The sequence below is a fragment of the Paramacrobiotus metropolitanus genome, unplaced genomic scaffold, assembly GCF_019649055.1.
Source record: "Paramacrobiotus metropolitanus isolate TYO unplaced genomic scaffold, Prichtersi_v1.0 Parri_scaffold0000007, whole genome shotgun sequence".
In the NCBI taxonomy this organism is placed as follows: domain Eukaryota; kingdom Metazoa; phylum Tardigrada; class Eutardigrada; order Parachela; family Macrobiotidae; genus Paramacrobiotus; species Paramacrobiotus metropolitanus.
Window position 1 is genome coordinate 2,272,218 of NW_026570227.1, and position 18,893 is coordinate 2,291,110.

Consider the following 18,893-nt stretch of genomic DNA (forward strand, 5'->3'; position numbering starts at 1 on the left):
AAGGAAGTACGAGCAAACTTTTGAATTTTTGGAAGATGTTAACAGAGTGTGCTTCTGTGCCCATAGTAAGTAACAATCTGGGGATTTACAAAAAGCCCATGTTAAGCTAATGGCCACCATGGTAACAAGCTTTTGAGTGACCACTGGACTGTGGGGATTGAGCTTTCCAGAAAATTTATGATGCAGGAACACTCTTGACACTGAGAGGATTCTGTAGCACTTTAGAGCGTGCAGATTGGATGTGTGGAACGGGAGAACATAGAGTAGAACGGCAAAGTGTCGAGGACCCTTGTTACTTAGTTAGTATTCATATAATAAACTTCAAAAGACTTAACGACGCTGGCGGAAGTACTGGTACTTTCAAAGTTTCGCCTGGTACCGTATCGTAAAAGAGCTGTGCATCAAAGTCCACAACGGTAAACCCATATTACAGTAAGATTCCTTTACGAACTGCCGTATCATCTGTCCGATGGAGCGATAATTCGAACCCTACAACACCAGAGTTGTGTTAAAATGGCCTTGTGGGAATATTTGCGGTATAGTGGAATCTACCGCGCAGAACGTAACGATGGAACGGTAACGGAATGGTCCCATATCAGGGATATATAAACCGCTGTCCACTACATACATATTGGTGTTTAGCGTCATTTGATTTCTTATTAACTCCATTAGTCGTTTGATTGAATATATTTTGCGCGTAGTTCACTGAAGTAAAATTCACCATAAACCATGGAATCTCGTGTAATGTACGCTGTCCTGTTCGCCGTTCTCGTCGCCTTCGCATGTAAGTCAGCAACCGCAATGTTTTTACGGCAATACCGATAATATACGGTCTTATTGTTCCTGATAATTAATATTTTGATAAAAAAGTGCTTTTGTATACACAGTATACAGTTTCAAACCGTTCTGCTGCTGGTAAATTACAGAATATCTCGCTATATGGAAAATTCAGATATAATAACGACCAATTTAAAATAAATCTGTTATTCTTTTTTGCAGCTAAATAATAATTATTCTCCATTGCTTTTCATAACAACAAGCCAACCTTATAGTATTTCGATACGAACGTTTTGCCGCTTAATATTTGCACTGGGAATTTCTTTACTAAGGTTATTGATTTTTTCTGTAGCATGCTATCCGTCCAGTGAAGCCGTCAGGGATAAACGTAACGTAATAACCGACGCAGCCAAAGGCGGCCTGGGAGGAGCAGTGGCCGGTGCCGTTCTACCGGGCGTCAGTGCCAAACAGGGCGCCGCATTAGGCGCCGCCGCCGGGGCGGGAGCCGGTGCGGCTAAGAAGGATGCCAAAGACCATCAAGCGGCGGCTTAAACAATTTTTATTCTGTACATATGATAATAATTGTTATAATTATGTTTTGTGAAAAAAAATTGCCAATGTATCAGTAACCGCTCCTGACAACGAATCTGCAAACTGTTTTGTAAAAAAAGAGAATGATATCCTTCATGGATTCCAAGTGCTGTGCTTGCCGGTTTGATTAAACGCGGCGCTGTGGATCGTTTCGTTGTACTATAGCCGCAACGTTTTCGCAAAATAAATCATGCTGTTAATAACGGCTAGGTAGCTTTCTGGTTATTTAAACGCCGGTATACAACAGCATACAGCGAAGATTTCATTTCCTGATTTTATTGACCTTCATCCCGATCAGTATCACAGTCATGCGCCGCTGTAGTCGCCGTCTGCACTCTGGCATGTAGAAAAACGCATGGGCACACAAAATAATCTATGGCAAATATTTTGTAACGTGCTACCGTCAGCTAAGAAAAATTTAAATAGGAGCGCATTTTTTCGACCGTCCCGTGAAATCAGAATTTTCTGCTTTTTCCACGCATTGCCAGTATTATAAAATGAATTCCCGGGTATCGACAATAGTCCCCGTTTTCTTGATCCTGCTGATCGGCAGCACAGGTAAATGTCACTATTAATGGAAATAAAATGCTTAATGGAAATTTTGCTCGGTGATGGTTTTCAAAAGAAAAGAAAATTCGGATATCCTATTAAAAAACTATATTACTAAACAAGCGATAAAACTTCAGAAAACCAGTAAGATAATATTTATTTGTAACAACGAAGAAGAGAATAACTTTTCAACCCAGAAAAGTTATTAAAAAAATGTTTACTAAAAACCTTTATATTATTTTATAAGAAAAGTTGGTGAAACTTGTTAGTGTATTCGTGGCAAATAATTTTACAGTTTGTGTGCCGGTACATTCCGTCGCCAAGCGCGGCGTGGTGAAGGACGCCATCATCGGCGCCATCGGTGGCGCGGTCCTCGGGGCGGTCGTGCCGGGGATGAGTGCCAAGCAGGGTGCGGCAGCGGGAGCGGCCGCCGGGGCCGGTTACGGTGCCTACAAAGACTACAAGACGAAGAAGCAGCAGAAACAGGGACAGCAAGGCGCCGGGAACGTGCACCACGGCGATGTCAACCATGATGTCAATCACGATTATTAACGTGCAATGTACATTGACTAATCTCGCTTTTTTAGCCGTACACACTTTTTAATTCTTAAAACTGGGCTTTCTGGCACTGCTTTGCATAAATGGGTTGGTTTAGTGAAGAGCGGCGAGTAAAACTGATGTTTTCCGGGAATATGTCTTAATCACGTCCTCCAGAAGCGTTTGTTGAGCACTTCGCCTAATATGTTGTGTAAAGATTGCACCTTGAGATGTTTGTGCTGACCGTTTGATCAAGTGTTTAGTTACTTGATGATTGTAATCGCCGGTTGACTCATCGTAACCCGAGCGCGTGCATTTCCGTTGAAACGGTTCGACAGTCGGTAAAAGCGGTGCAGTTGCGGTGCGTATTCTGTACGGTACAGATGCGTACCAACATCAATAACACGGAACAGAATATAAACAGCATTAATCACATGTGCTTTTTGAGTTGTAACTGACCGACAGTTATAGTCGCTTTTGGCTTTTCTTAAAATCCATCAATTTTACATAATAATAAGCAGCAGCCAGTTGCTCATTAGTTCATCATCTTTCCTCTTCCCAGCACAATGAAGACTTGTCAGAAGGGTTGTGCGACGATCATGGTTGCGGTGCTTTTCTTTAGCAGCACACGTAAGTAAATGTTATGCTAATTTTGGTAAACTGTTTATAAGTTTTAACTAAGAGATCCTGATGCGCGCTGTAATTATATCTGCATACGTACTTTGTACTTTCTAAAATATTTTAGACATGTTTCTGGAATGTTATTGCAGTACATCATTCACAGTACCTAATTTTTTTGGCCGTTAGTTTCGGAACAAAATTATTCGTGTAATGGTACCATAAAATAGACACTCATAATGTATCATATCATACTTCATGCTTTTGTTCGTTATACATATTTCCATTTACATACTCCATTATGTATGCCAAATATTTCAGTGCTTCCTTTTTTTGCGTTAGAAAATAAGGATTTACATAGTACAATGATGTACTAAACGCGCATAGCAAGACAATTTGTTGACTTCTCTAGGAAATTTAAGAAACTGTATGCTTACCACTTCCACTGTCTAACGAAGTTAAGTAAAGTGTACTGTATATAAAATCACCAAACTTAATTAATTTAGTTTTAGTTTGTGCACCGCTGGAGAATTCACGGTCGAAACGCGGAACGGTCCGGGATGCCATCATCGGAGCCATAGGTGGCGCCATCATCGGAGCCGTGATACCGGGTGTAGACGCCAAACAGGGCGCACTAGCCGGCGCCGCTCTGGGTGCGACTGCCGGTGCCGGCTACGGTTACTATAAGGACCGGAAACAGAAGAAGAAGGGCCAACAAGAGCAGGGAGGGACGAATGACAATACTAATGACGAGTACATCGACCGACATCGGGACTTTGCATGAGAGAGAATGCATATTTTTATGATATACTTTAAAATGTGATTCTAGAAAACCGATTCAAAAATGTACTTAATCTTATGATGTCTTTGGCTTTTGCCGCGATGTACGAATACTGGTACATGTGTTTTTGTATTTTTCCCCGAATACACATGTTCTCTGACCGCTAACATCTACCAGCGAAAAAAACATGCACCCAAAAGCAAATGGAAATTAATTAAGGCGCGCGCACTAACATTATAAAAATAAGAAATTAAGGGTTCTTTGTTTCTCTTCCGCTTTCACTGGGGAAATTTACCTCTGAAGTTTTTCTAAGAAATTTAAAGTAATGGACAAGAGCGGCGATAAGACTTGTGTTTTGGATGTCTTTTTTGTCATGTCACATAGCTGAAGTGCTTCTTTAATTTAAGACAAAACCAAAGTATAAATGCTCGTTCGGTTAATAAATGAGGCACTTCTAAATTGACATCCCGCCGCCAATCAAAACATCCCCATTACTCCCAGTTCCGCGGCAGTAACGATGACATCCCTGCGATCCACAGTACGCACAGCACATAGTTCCTCGCCCCGACCGCTTACAATCCCGATCCTCACGGCAGTCATCCAGCGGCCGATTGGGCGGAATATGCACTGGGCAGCTGCGCTCGCGATCCGCACGCAGCAGGTCATCGCCGTTGGTGCCCGGGCCGCGACAGTAGCGATTACACCGCCCATCCCCACAGTACGGGCAACAAACGGCCCCACGCCCCGTGGCCTGGCATTCGGCGTCATCTTCGCAGTTGTCGATGGTGCGACCTTTTGGGATGTCGACTGGACAAGAATGGGGCGAAACTAAAACAGAAATGTGTTTATATTGCGAATTCCGTTGCATGACCTTTGCAGTCTTAATCAAAAGGAAGAACGCAGCATAATCTTCTAATTTTAAAAAGTTTCAAAATTAAGCGCGAAAAATGTTACAGGTAAAACAATATCAAATACGTATTCTTATTGTTAGTGAAAATTAATTATAAAGCTAAAAAAAACTTTAACGGAATATGCACAGTGGTAGCGAGCTGGCATTCATAGAAGATAAAATATCGTAAGGAGATGTGTATCGAATATTCGAATCATAAGATTCATAACGGTGCCAAACACGTACAAAAACGATAAACGTGACAGGGAAGTAATTCGCGGCATTACTTAACATACAAAACAAGTTTAAAGGGTGAAGATGTCTTTTACTGTGTTGTGGCAATATGAGTTTTGTGGATAAATAAAGGTGAAATTATTTAATTAGAATACGACGTACGAGGAACGTTTTCGGGAGGCACGACTATATTACTGTTGTCGCCTTCGGAATGGCTGTCATCGAACCGGCACTGATACGCCATCATCAGTTTAGCCGCATCCAGTATCGTCATCGCATGCCGTTGGCCCATTTTCACAGCGCCCGGCATTCGTGGGATAATCGTCGGTCGCTGCAGATCTTTGGCGAAATCGAACGCCCCATAGTGCATAACCGACTCCACATCGTAGCCGACATTGTATGTCTCCATCAACGGCAGCCGATCGAAATTATTGAGAAACTGCTGATTGACATTGTCCAGGAAGATTTCGACATACTGGTCACGATCCGGTCGGGATTGTTCATGGAACAGTCCGAGGGAGTGGAGGATTTCATGCTGGATGATGCCGGATGTCATGCAAGAATGGTCTAGGTTAATGGGCTGTTTGCCGCCTTGGCGACCCACAAATGAATTGCATCTGTTATTGAAAAACGCAGTTTGAAGGGGATTTGTTACCAAATCATCCGCGCTCGTAACCCCGGCTATAAATTACCCGAGTCCGCGTTGAAAGTACAAGAAATCTGTTTCAGTTTCGACCGGTTTGAACGTAATGCATCCCAGTGTCCGGCGTTCAATGGTTTGCAGGGCGGTGGCAATAATCTGTTTCTCGGATGGCGCTACATGGTAGTCAGATTAAATTATGCATGTAAAGGTCATCATTCTAACCAGATGTCTACTTTTCGAAGATAAACAGCTGAAGTATCTGCTCGTAGCGATTTGAATTAATGCGCTTATTAAATCAGCGTGGCAGCAACCGACATTTAGAAACGGCTGTGTACCGACCCTAATTTATTTGATGGTTGACGGTTCTTACAGAATGATTCGCTGATGTTAAACGGGATGGCTGTTCCTCCGTTGGGCCAGATATTCTCCGGTAACAACTGTCCAGCTACCGTTGTGGCTGACGCACCATCGCTCAACTGTCCACTGGCCTTCAGCAGGATGTCACCGTGGAACAGGTTATTATTGGCAGCTGTAGATTCTTTGGACCACAGTATCGAAGGATCAATGCGGCTACGCCAGTCTACGAATCGGACATTCATGATTTGCGTTTGTGATATTACGTTGTTGTATGTCGGACATTCATGATTTTCGCTCAAGATATTACGACGTTCTATGTAGTTTTGTGCGCACTTAGTAACCCATGATTCGGGACAACATTGGTGTGTATTGGGGCACTTACCTGCTGGCAACGGTTCTGCGTAGGCTGTGTTTCTCCAGACAAGCGACTTATACAATGCAAAAACAGCCAACACTTTAAACATGGTTATCAAAATTTATGCTGTATACAGATCCGAATTACGCTTCCGCCTAATGGAGTCAGGGAGAGAAAGATATTTTATTGCGCTTTTCTAGCGTAATGCTAAACATTCAGCATCCAGCTGCAGGTTTTCACGTTTTTCTGCTGCTTCATTCGGCGCGGTGTTTTGCCTCAAGGAAGCATGTATCCATCTTAAAATTCTTAGCAATTTTAATACCGGTTCTTGGTATGGACGACGCAGTGTGAATTCATTGCTCATTACTCATTAATGTCAAAACATCTCACTCTTAGCTGTGTGACAGATTATCAGAATTTTTAAGACGATCTAACGACGGGGCATCCATAGCATAAAAAAACATCAGCTAACTTAAAAGAAAATTTGCACTGTCAACATCTGCGCAGAAGCGATGGGATGGTCCGTATAACTGCAATAAGAGGCACAGTCGCTGTAACCGCATCCACCAAACTTTCTCCAAGAAGGCTATAAAATCTCTGCGAAACAGAAAACGGAATACGAATATAAGTTATGCAGTCGCGCCGACTGTGTTTCTTGGAGGACCATCGTTTCATCCAGGGTACATGTAGTGGATCTTTCCAAAGCTCCTAAATAAAAGGCTTTTTGTCCCTTGCAAGGTCGCTGTAACCGAATCCACCGTGCTTCCGCTAAGGATTCCAAATGTGGAGACAGATTAGTATTTGCAGATGATGTAGCAGGCGTGTACGATGCCTGGGATGTAGCCTAGCAGGGTTAATAGGATGTTTATACACAAATCTTCGCCGCAACCACGCTCCAGGGCCACCCCTACCGGCGGCAGGAACACAGCGAGCACGAACTTACAGCAGTCGGTCCCCTCAAGTGGCATTATGAGGGCACCGTCACGGATGGTAATCAGACAGCCTTATTAGCGGATTTCGGTTTTCCACTCCTGCAGTTATTATTAACTAAGCACTTGCTTAAACTCAACAAAATGAAACGTACGAGTACCAGACATTTTGAGGATGTGTTTTTATGTCGTGAGTCCGTGACAATGAAGTCCCTCAGTACCGAGTGACTGCTCGCATAACGCATTTAATAAACTCGAACGTTTATTATCCACTACCCCGGAACTGCAGCGTTTTTAATTTCTCAGAAAAAGTTAATGATTTTCTTCCGGATTCACGCACAGATACTGTACAGCCGTGTTGCCAAGGCAGAACAGTTACTGTAGATACTTACTATCTACTGTACTACAAGTAGTCATCCACCGACAACTGGAGGTAATGTAAGGTGCTGAGCCGAGCGTAAAAGTGTGTAACTATGTATCGTTCCCGTTTATACTTGTACATATTTTCTTTTCTCCTTCATAGACAAGTACTTGCTCTATAGCGAATTTGACCATCATCCTCATATCAAAATTTTTAAGAAGTTTGATTTTTCACTTCAACGCATTTCTTTCAGCTGTCCAAAACGTGCAAGAAATTATATATTATATTGATTAACAATAATATTGATTAACAGCCCTTTTATTATCTGCGGAGAACAAGAACAGCTACCACAGAATACTCGTATGAATTCGAGAAAAAATTTACAGCTTACGCTAAAATTAATAAATAATAATTAACGAAATATCATTTGCAAAACTTGGGCAGATACAACCAGCTATACAAATACATTCGGTACAACCAGTACTCGTATTCAAATACCACATTCGGCCCTCAACCGTTTAAAAAATTATCACTGAGACCTGCGTCTCGTCTAATGTGATATCTGGATAAGGGAGCATCCACCGAATTCCTCAGTTGCCGACACCATCGATCCGGGACGAATGGACGCTGGTCGGGAGGTTGACCTCCCGAAATGCTGCCAGCATTGTAATCGGCGCTAGCTTCTACACCGCTAAATACCCATGACAAACAACAGCAGAATTCAGAAGATTTCCGTATAGAATTTTAAGGCTTTTGCATTAAACGTGGTATTACATCAGTATTCGGCTTAATGAGCCGACTTAACGCGTTCGACCGAAGTGAAAGTCTCGTTTGCTTGTGGTCCAAACTGCCCGCACCAATTCCAAGCTTATTCAAGTACATCGTAACGCTTATTATCCAGGCAAATTTCGGGCTACACTGTACACACTCAGCTTCAAGTGTTTTCCTCATTACTGCTTACGCATAATTCCATTACAACTTTCAAGAAATCTTGCAGCGGATTCCTAGTTTTTCGGTGAAATCATGCAAACGACTTCGAGTGGACGGTTCGGAAAAAGTATAACATTCTAGCGGACGAAACTATTCCGCTAATTGTAAACGAAAATGACCATAAGTGCTCCGTGACTTTTGGCATTTAAATCTGATTACTCAGTTTCTAGACAGCAAAGAACTGCTAAGCCGGAAACATAGTTATAACTAGACGCTCAAGTGGGTGGTGGAATAATGTGAATCCAAGAATTTTCTACTGATGTGCATGTCCACAACAAACATGCTCAAAAACTTTCCTGGTCGCCGCTTGCAAGCTCGGCAAATTTGGGATACGCGTAAATTTGCAGCCGATAATATAAATAGATTCTCGAACGTTATGTTTGGTAATATTTCCGGAACACATTCTCTTATCGCTGTTTAACATTATAAGCTGGAAAATCGCTGCACAAAGATGACTTCGGTTGCGATTATTGGTGTCTTCGGTTTGATGCTAGTCGGTGCGCTAGCGACGCCTTCCAGACAGGAGAGAGGTGAGTCAAAGATCATTAATAATTATTAGCCACCCTAGCTGAACGCAGCTGCGCTCTATATTGAAAGCAGCCTGTATTACTTTTTGTAGAACTCATCGGCGAAGCGAGTGAGACAACTTTGCCGGCTGATTACGTGCTTTTCACCGAGCGATATTGCATAAACGGGAATCCCACCTCGCGGTGCGAGATGTCAACGGGAACCCTGTGCGAATGCTGCCAGGAATACTACCAGTGGCACGAGTGCATGGAGAGCCGTCGACGGGGATTTTGGTAGCATCTGCGCTTGGCCCGCCACTCTGATCGTTCATTGTTCATTGAAAATGACATATGTATAAAAAAAGACCCTGAAACTGCGGATAAATATTTGCATGGTAAACAGGAGAAAACGAATCCGACTGTAAACTGTCCTGCTTCACTGGGCAATGGTTCAATAAATATTCATAATATTTGATTATTATGATTGTGTGTCCTATGCTTTGATTCCACGGCAAGTTCACTGCACCAAAATAAGCATAAAAGGAAAGCATTAAAATTTTAATAAAAAAAACTGAGCCGATGATCGCGGAAAACCAAATTTTTTTATCGTTGTGCAACAATTTTACTTTTTCTTTTGGTGGCTATAATTGCTTTTTTACCTTGAATAGACGACAGCGTTTTCCTGTCAGCTCGGCTTGTAAAGAGTGTAATGTAAACCCACGGTATTCGCTTAAAATTTTAGTGAAAACTCTACTTTGTGTTGGAAAACATGGATCCTATGGCATCAGCTACGCCACCTCGTTGAGGCTGGTCATTCATAATCATGATGCATACCGTAACACCATTTTTTAGAACAAGTTTATTGTATCATTGTACATGCACAGTAAAATCAGAGATAGCCAAGCACAAACCCGACAAGTGTAATCGTGCACTGTTAGCGACTATTTTTTGCTGTTCAGAAAGCGCGTGAAATATTATTTTTAGGATTAGTAATAGCAAAAATCTATGCACCCACATATAACAAGAGCCCAGCTACCAAAATACTCGTATAGATCCAAAAAAAAGCTGACACTAAAACAAGTTACAGCCATCTGTCACACTAACCATGGTAAATGGTAAATGTATTCCCAAACTGTGTACTGGTAGTCTCGATTCTGGGACAACCAGAATACAACACGTTCGGTATGCAACTTGCTCATTGTATTAGAACTGGCTCAATCGGTACCAAACTTTTATCGCGCGACAGTCGCGGCAACGATCGCGACGCTGTGATGGCCGCGATGCCTGTATATAGCCGCGATGCACCGCGACACGGCAGATACCGCAGTCAGGCATACTGCCGCGACGCCGCGATGGCCGCGATGCCTGTATATAGCCGCGATGCACCGCGACACGGCATATACCGCAGTCAGGCATACTGCCGCGACGCCGCGATGGCCGCGATGCCTGTATATAACCGCGATGCACCGCGACACTGCATATACCGCAGTCAGGCATACTGCCGCGACGCCGCGATGGCCGCGATGCCTGTATATAGCCGCAATGCACCGCGACACTGCATATACCGCAGTCAGGCATACTGCCGCGACGCCGCGATGGCCGCGATGCCTGTATATAACCGCGATGCACCGCGACACTGCATATACCGCAGTCAGGCATACTGCCGCGACGCCGCGATGGCCGCGATGCCTGTATATAACCGCGATGCACCGCGACACTGCATATACCGCAGTCAGGCATACTGCCGCGACGCCGCGATGGCCGCGATGCCTGTATATAGCCGCGATGCACCGCTACACGAAATATACCGCAGTCAGGCATACTGCCGCGACGCCGCGATGGCCGCGATGCTTGTATATAGCCGCGATGCACCGCGACACGGCATATACCGCAGTCAGGCATACTGCAGCGACGCCGCGATGGCCGCGATGCCTGTATATAGCCGCGATGCACCGCGAAACGGCATATACCGCAGTCAGGCATACTTGCCGCGACGCCGCGATGGCCGCGATGCCTGTATATAGCCGCGATGCACCGCGATACGGCATATACCGCAGTCAGGCATACTGCCGCGACGCCGCGATGGCCGCGATGCCTGTATATAACCGCGATGCACCGCGACACTGCATATACCGCAGTCAGGCATACTGCCGCGACGCCGCGATGGCCGCGATGCCTGTATATAACCGCGATGCACCGCAACACGGCATATACCGCAGTCAGGCATACTTGCCGCGACGCCGCGATGGCCGCGATGCCTGTATATAGCCGCGATGCACCGCGAAACGGCATATACCGCAGTCAGGCATACTTGCCGCGACGCCGCGATGGCCGCGATGCCTGTATATAGCCGCGATGCACCGCGAAACGGCATATACCGCAGTCAGGCATACTTGCCGCGACGCCGCGATGCCTGTATATAGCCGCGATGCACCGCGACATTGGCCGTATGACAGTTAGGCATAGCTACTGCATTTCGAGCGAGCGATGCTCTGATTAAGGGACAATAATCAATCGGGTATTGAACTAGTTACATGAACTTGTCTTCGAAATGTACTGGTGTTGATCTGATGAGGTTCAACCTCAAAGACCTGCGTTTTTGGGTTACAGCTTTTGGTCTATTTTTCCACTTTTGTTCGAAGAATAAAATGATTATGACGCTTCACACTTCTGGCAAGAAACACGTTGTTACAAATTGTACAAAATCAATAATATTAGGATGCCAATGAGCATAATGTAAGAACAAATGCATCTTTACGTGCATAACATATAACCAGGTTACGATTAACATAAAAGAATTCAGCATAAAGTAAACCTAATAAGCAAAAGGTATATAGCCGGCCGTAGGTTTGATTCATTACGATCAGACATTAATGGGAAAAACTCTGCAACTACCATAAAACTGGACCAAAATCAATGAAAACGTTTCGCTGAAAAGAAAAATCCCAATCTTTCGGTCTCTGTCGTCTCACGCATTTCAAGTGTCTGCCTTGCAGGCAGAACATTTGTAAATTTTTTCCGCTTTTTTCGTCAATGGTCGTTTTATTCCTTGGCACTTCAGATGATACCACAGCCTGCAAACCGTGCATCCAATTCCTGGATCGTCCAAGTCAATATCGCTCGCACAAAAGGAGCACTAAATAAACACAGTGTCTTTAAACCATTTAAATGGACAATGGTGCCCTAGAGTGTCCGACAAGTTTTATGCATTGCTGCTTGAGCATCTCGCTTCGGCTGAAGTAAATTACTAGTAGAAAATCCTCAGATTGCTAAGCGGTTTGCACAAATTGCAGCAAGCAAAACTAATGCGCTAACACGGTTACGGGTAGATGCCATCAGTCGTATATTAATATTCAACATAACTGTTACGAAATCCCGAGAAAAGTCAGAATCGCATTGCATGCATACAGGCTGCATCCCGTTTTCTAGAGATTTAGAAGAGCATTCAGCAAGAAACTGACCAATGCTTTCGAAACGTTCTAATACGAATCTCGTAGTATGATTCTGTCGCATTAGACGGAAGAGTGCTGTGCAGGAGAGCTACTGTTCAAAATTTGCGCGTTATAAAGCGTTAATAAACTGCACCGTCCCTATTACTGTATAAAGAAAAGTGGGAACATACGCTCCGAGTCCTGGCCCTGCATTGCTCATCGCAACATCAGCTTTCATGATGACTTGGTCGCGTCGAGTTGATTAGAACCTTTCCCTTTTTTACGGTTATCTTTACAGAAACCTTGCGGTGCATTACGGACTCAAGCGCACGAGAAAACTTGCTTTATTACTGTATTCACTGATTCCCCAGGCCATTAATATTCTGAGCGCCTCAAGGGGTATGCTCCAATTACTGGCACATGCTTGCCTTTCCATCAGGTTTTTCAAACTTCTTTTTTTTGGCGTGGACTAATATGAGTTTTGTGACACATATTTGAGACTATGGGCGACCATTTGAGGGGTTTTTCTAACTTTCAACTGACCTGAAGGGTGGGCTTTTATTACGGGAAGCTTGTAAAGCGGGGGGTGCCTTAAATTCGATAACTACGGTATAATGCAGTAATAACTGCACCATCTAGACGGATAAATCACGAGCAGCATTCATAAAACACTTCAATTTTTTTCATTTTTTGAAGCATATTTAGCCCACCGTGTTTTAGTTAGGCATAACGAAATAAAGCTGAATGAAATTATAACTTTCCATATTAAACTTCGCCTATGCATTCCCGACGCAAAAACCATAATAAATTTCCCTAAACAAGCAGAAGAAGACGCGGGAACTGGTCTGGTAAAACGGCAAAAGAACCAGTCTTTCCTGTAAACAGATTTGAAAAATTTCGATTTTTTGTGATTTCTACAGCATTATTTTGTTTTAAAGAGTGAAGACTTTGGAGCGGCGACAAGCAGGTCGAAAGGGAGGTACCGGTGATCGACTTTTTTGACGGTGTGAAAAATTAACGCGCACATTGCACCTGTATTCGAGGCGCTTGAGCTAGTGAGTATCCACAGTCCACATACTGCCATTTCGAAGGAACATTATTTCCTGAAGTGTTTACAATGCACACCGTCTGTGCTCAGAAGTAACCCAATTGTAAGAGTACTGTTCTACCGGTGGACAACGAACGCAAGCTGTTCACTTTGCCGCCGGCTCAAGTCCACTGGCGAACATCTGCTAATGAGATTTTTTTACTTTAAGGTCATGGCTATTTTGGCTTATTAATGAATAACCGGTTTTTTCAAAAAAATTCACAGCATAGATGAAAGGTTGTTCTATCGATGTGCAAAGAATGGCATAGATTAGATGAAACAATTTTAAAATCTCAATTTTCAAAATAAGTTTCCCTATACCTGTGGACATATGTCTCATGACCGGCTCGGCTCACCATTGCGCATGCGCCAGGTAATTAGATTGTCATTAGATGCACCAAACCTATAAAAGTATAATTGCGAGAGCGATTTTGAAAAAAGTTGTTTTTATCGAAGTTATATGTACTTAAGTAAATTTGAAAATGAGTATTTTAAAATAAAATTGTTTAAAATTAAAATATTAAAAAGCCCTCGCAAGGTGCAGGAGCACTGTGTTCGCCGATTTATGGTTGTTTCACTTAAAATTTTCTGCTGTTCTGTACAGACTAGTTAATTTTTAGGCGTGATTTTTTCATTTCAAACTTTAAACTGTTTATTTTAACCCGTTTTCACCGTTTTTGAGATGTGAATTTTTCTCATTTTAAACTAGACATGAAAGTGGATGCAAAAAGTGACAATGATTTGAAAAAACTAAGAAAACCGGACTATTTCAACTGAATAAAACCAAAATAGCCATGGCCTTAAGTTGGATAAATGGGCAGATTGAACGCGTATAGAAGTCGACTGGGTCTGCCGTTACTAACCGGCGAGCAAATATGGAATGATATTATACGTAAAGCGAGTCACAAATGAGAAATCAGAGGTGATACTAAAACCGCTTTTACCGTTTGTTGATATTAAAATCGTCTGCCTGTTTCAAATATTTGTTTATGAAAGACTTCTTATTTCCGTTCTCCAAACATTTTATGAATATACAGACAACGTACCAACATTTCTTGTCCCTTTGACGTCACTTCAATTTTCGGCTTCTTTCCCCGCGTTAGAGCTAACACACCTGAAAATTTGAAGGAGCACACATAAAAAAGAACATGTTTGTCAAGCAGTATTATTGTCGCTGGTTTAACAGCAACGACACCTTTTAGAATATCGGTTGCCGATTGGTAACTATCATGAAACTAAAAACATTAGTTTTAAAGGTTACCTTTTGGTTCTTCTGTACGCTTGCGCTTTGCTCGTTTTTTGGTGACAGCATCCAGTCCACTAACGTTTGCCGGATCTACAAAATAATCGTAAGAACAATTACAACATTACCGTGCTGTAAATTCTGTAGCCATATTACTAATATGTACTAAGCGGTGATAAATTAACAAAAGATCCGGTTTTCAAAAAACAATAAATTGTAACTTCATGCCTTTTGAAACCGCAGTACGGGGCGGCGACGGCAGTTGATCGGAAATCGGAACGGCATAAAAAACCTGAGGAACGTGCAACTGCGCACTAGTACTAGCGGTATCGGTTGTCGACTCTCGTTGCCGCGTAAAAATACTTGCCGCTAACGCGTAAAAATACTTGCCGTTGTCAACCTGGGACGACGAACCATCAAGTGCTCCTGTTGCCGACTCACCAGAACCGTCAGCTGGTGGAACGGTCATCGGCGCCGGAGTGATACCTTTTGCTCCTTGAGACGTGACCTCGTTAGTCGTATTAACCGAGAGGGATAACTGGGGTTCTGAGTTGGATGCAAGCGTTTCCTTTGCATCAGACGGAACAGAGGTGCTTCCTTCTGTAATTCCTGCAAAACCGAAAGTCATGATTTTGAATAATTGATGCAAGCGAGGCAGTATCAGCAGCTTGTCAATTTAAAAACCAGCAGGGACAGAATTTTACTCGTATACATAAATTTCACATGACAGAATATATGTACATTGCACAGGTTGTTGAGTCAGAATTTTATGGTTGCAGTACATTCAGCGCTTACCAATTTTCTTCAGCATTGATTTAACATTTTCGGAAATAATCTTCGCAGGAACCGCGGATGCCTTCAGAGACCGTCCACCAAGCCTTACGTCTCGCGAAGTATCAGAGTGTGAAACCAAGCGTAATGTCCGGACGTAAGGTTGTAAAAAATTAACATCGTTGCCTTTGGCTCTCAAATAACTTTCGATTCCATCTTGTTTGAATGCCAAGGAAAGTCCAGTGTTTGACCTTCCTGGGATAAATTTCACATTGTTCCGCACCTAAAGTGAAAATTTCTTGTTTTTGTTTCATGGTTTAATCTTGTTTACCAAAAGTGAAAGCACAACTTTGTTTTCGCTTGCAACTCAATTATTTGCCAATCAAAAACAACCCAAAAATTTATTTTAAAACATTTATTCTCAAGGCTTTTGCTGCGAATCTCCTGGACTTTAAAGTTGTTAGTGCTTTACAGCAAAAGACATTTTGGCCTAATATCTGGCCTGCCAGTCAGAAGGCACTTTGCTAAGTTAGTGTCAATTTTTTATTACTGTCAATTTTTTCGTCCCTTCCAACGATATTTCAAATGTGTAAATAAATCAAATAAAAATTTATGGTTACGTGCGATTTTGCGGCTACAGCGCTGCCGCTTACGAGCAAATTCAAAAGCGAATGGGTAGCCATTGCCGCAGAAAGCTCTCATAGTTAACGCTCCTCTGTTTTGTTCAGCGCTCCTTGGCCATATCCACCTCTTTGGCCCATGATCTAATTGAAATAGATGATCAATTACGCGCTTCGTTCCCGCTGTCATAATGAAACCCCAAACCTACTTTAAAATTTTTACACTTGACAAAAGCTTCCCCCACCCCCCCCCCCACCGAAGCCCAAGCCCGTTCCCGACCCCAGTACACGCAGCCAGCAAAATCCCTTGCAAGCATTCGTGCACGCAGCCGACGCCCGTGTTTCCTATGCCCTCAGTATCGACCGTATGAAAATCTTAAACCTGATAATTGTTATGTCGGCAAATTAATGTTGTTACATTATTTCAAAAAGCGACACTTGAGTGGCATACTGACATGCCTGCAGTTCACCCGTTCTAATTTAAGAAAGTATAGACTTACTAAACAACGGAGCGGAATCGATAACGTCAATGACTTTTAGATCTATGGCGCGATATCCAAACATAATCATTCAGATAACTACGCCGGTGTGGTACTTCGCTAGCTTTAGTAAATTCAGTCCCTAGTATCGCGTGTGACGTCTGCAGTGGGTAGTTCATGATTGTTAGCAGCATTTTACCTAAGCCGTTAGCTAGTACCTTGTAGTGGTTAAACTTAAACTAATTACAGCTGATAACACTTTTTAATGCAGAGCACGCCATTATTAGAACGCACCGTTTCTTCGTCGCACGTTTTCAGAGCTTCCTCAATAATTGCGTTGATGGTAGCAGGTGCTGACGAAACATGTTGCTGTTTCGTATCCGGCGAAAGGGGCGTTCGTGGTTGGACATGTTTGGCTTTGGTTTCTGGCTTTGACTGCCATTTAGCAGCTTCCTTGGAAGCGACCCGTAGTACAAAAGCGCGAAATTCAGTTCTATCCACACGTCCGTCGGGGTCTACCACATCCAAAACCTACACGATGCCCAAAGAGCACGAAATACTACAACGGTAAGCAAAGTAACTATCGCCAGTTGCTTTAGAATTTAACCATCACGAAATGAGGTATATATTCCACGAGTACAAGCATTTCTTGAAATAACGATTCGAGTTATTACTCGTACTAAGTGCTTGAGTATGCACGAAGCTTAAACCTGACCGGTACCGGTTTCTTTTGCTCAATTTTTCTTCGGTCGCTGTGACACACCGCCTAATCTCGTGACAATTACACAGCCAAACCACCTATGAGTAGTGGACATGCGCAATCTCTAATGTGAACGTAGTTATTGAGTGAACTAGATAGCTTACATTACACTGAAATCCCAGCTTACCGTGACGTATATTTTCTAGTTTTTGATAAAGCCGACCTCTAGAAATTGTATTTTTTGCAGAAGACTTCAGCTGATGTTTTAGCTCTCGTTTCATAGCACTTTTAGCCACTATTACGATATCTGGTGCATGCCATTTCTGACCAGTCGGCCCAAACTCACCGCTAAAAAATTTTAAATTCTGCCGTCAACTTACAAGCTTTGACTGCAACAATCCGGAACCGAAAAACCAACGAAACTACAGGAGCAAAAAAGGTTTGGAAAAATTCAAAACCTGTGGGCTTACAAATCCTGAAATGAGCCTGATAAAAAGCGAAAGTTGGACAAACTGTTCGATATAAGGGAGATACAAAGTAATCCGGCTGTTGCGGCAACGATGCGGTCGAATGGCAAGATTGCACCTGACCGATGAGATCAACATAAGTTCAACTCAAGTTCGCGATCGCAGCTTCTTCTCGGTTTGGTGCCGTCTATTTTACGGCGGACGCTGCATTATCGGTAAGCGTCTGCTCAGAATTCGGTTTTATGATACTGGTTGCGCTCGAATAATTACGCCGACTGTAGTGTACAGCCCCCGCAACTTCTTTTCAATGTAAACGTAGAACATCTTCATGCGGGCAGCATCGGCACTCTCACGGCGTTATTGCCCGAGCGATAATAATTTTGCCTACTGTCTCAGCAAATCAAATACGCCTAATGCAGCAAATAGTTCAGACGATGTGTACTGTACTGTACTTTTGTACTGTACTGTACGATGTGTACTGTACTGTACTGTACTGTACTGTAGTACTGTACTTATTTGGTTCCAGGAGGGCCAGCTTGCGCTCCAGGCAAACTAGAAGGTCGGTTTCATAGCTTTAGAAACAGTAAAATCTCACAGCCTTACTTTGCATCCATAGGCATAAACCAGTGCAATGTTGAACGCAATCCGCTGCCTTGAGTGTTCCAGGCCATAATCTTGCAGTTTTTCTAACACCTCATTATAGATCGATTTGTGATATTTAACGACGGCTGCAATATCCGTGTCACCGCACCGCAGCAATTTAACTGCGTGTTGAGAAACGAAGCGGAAAAGTCCTTTATCACGAACGCGGGACTTGGCATCCCGTTCAGGAATTTCTTCAAGGAACGGGATCACCACACAACGAGACATTCCCCGTATGCTACAAGACAGAATTTCGTCTAAGTGGAAAGTAAATGGAGACCTGGTATTGACTCGTACTTACTTATCAAAATTACGAAAGTCAGTGAGCGCATCAGC

General features: G+C 43.1%; 3 protein-coding genes across 3 annotated transcripts; 2 read left to right on the plus strand and 1 right to left on the minus strand.

The window, feature by feature from the left end:
- Positions 1–604: 604 nt before the first annotated feature.
- Positions 605–1,571, plus strand: LOC129582269 (uncharacterized). The gene is made up of 2 exons (XM_055473759.1): positions 605–784; positions 1,130–1,571. The coding sequence occupies exons 1-2, from the start codon at positions 730–732 to the stop codon at positions 1,327–1,329; spliced, it is 255 nt and encodes an 84-aa protein (XP_055329734.1). The 5' UTR covers positions 605–729; the 3' UTR covers positions 1,330–1,571.
- Positions 1,572–1,701: 130 nt separating this feature from the next.
- On the plus strand, positions 1,702–2,813 carry LOC129582268 (uncharacterized). Its single transcript, XM_055473758.1, has 2 exons — positions 1,702–1,926; positions 2,213–2,813. The coding sequence occupies exons 1-2, from the start codon at positions 1,866–1,868 to the stop codon at positions 2,467–2,469; spliced, it is 318 nt and encodes a 105-aa protein (XP_055329733.1). The 5' UTR covers positions 1,702–1,865; the 3' UTR covers positions 2,470–2,813.
- Positions 2,814–3,767: 954 nt separating this feature from the next.
- On the minus strand, positions 3,768–6,538 carry LOC129582159 (zinc metalloproteinase nas-15-like). Its single transcript, XM_055473593.1, has 5 exons — positions 6,359–6,538; positions 5,990–6,199; positions 5,669–5,792; positions 5,139–5,593; positions 3,768–4,681 (listed from the first exon to the last, which is right to left on the minus strand). Exons 1-5 carry the CDS (start codon positions 6,438–6,440, stop codon positions 4,308–4,310), a joined length of 1,245 nt encoding a protein of 414 aa, XP_055329568.1. The 5' UTR covers positions 6,441–6,538; the 3' UTR covers positions 3,768–4,307.
- Between the last annotated feature and the right edge of the window lie 12,355 nt (positions 6,539–18,893).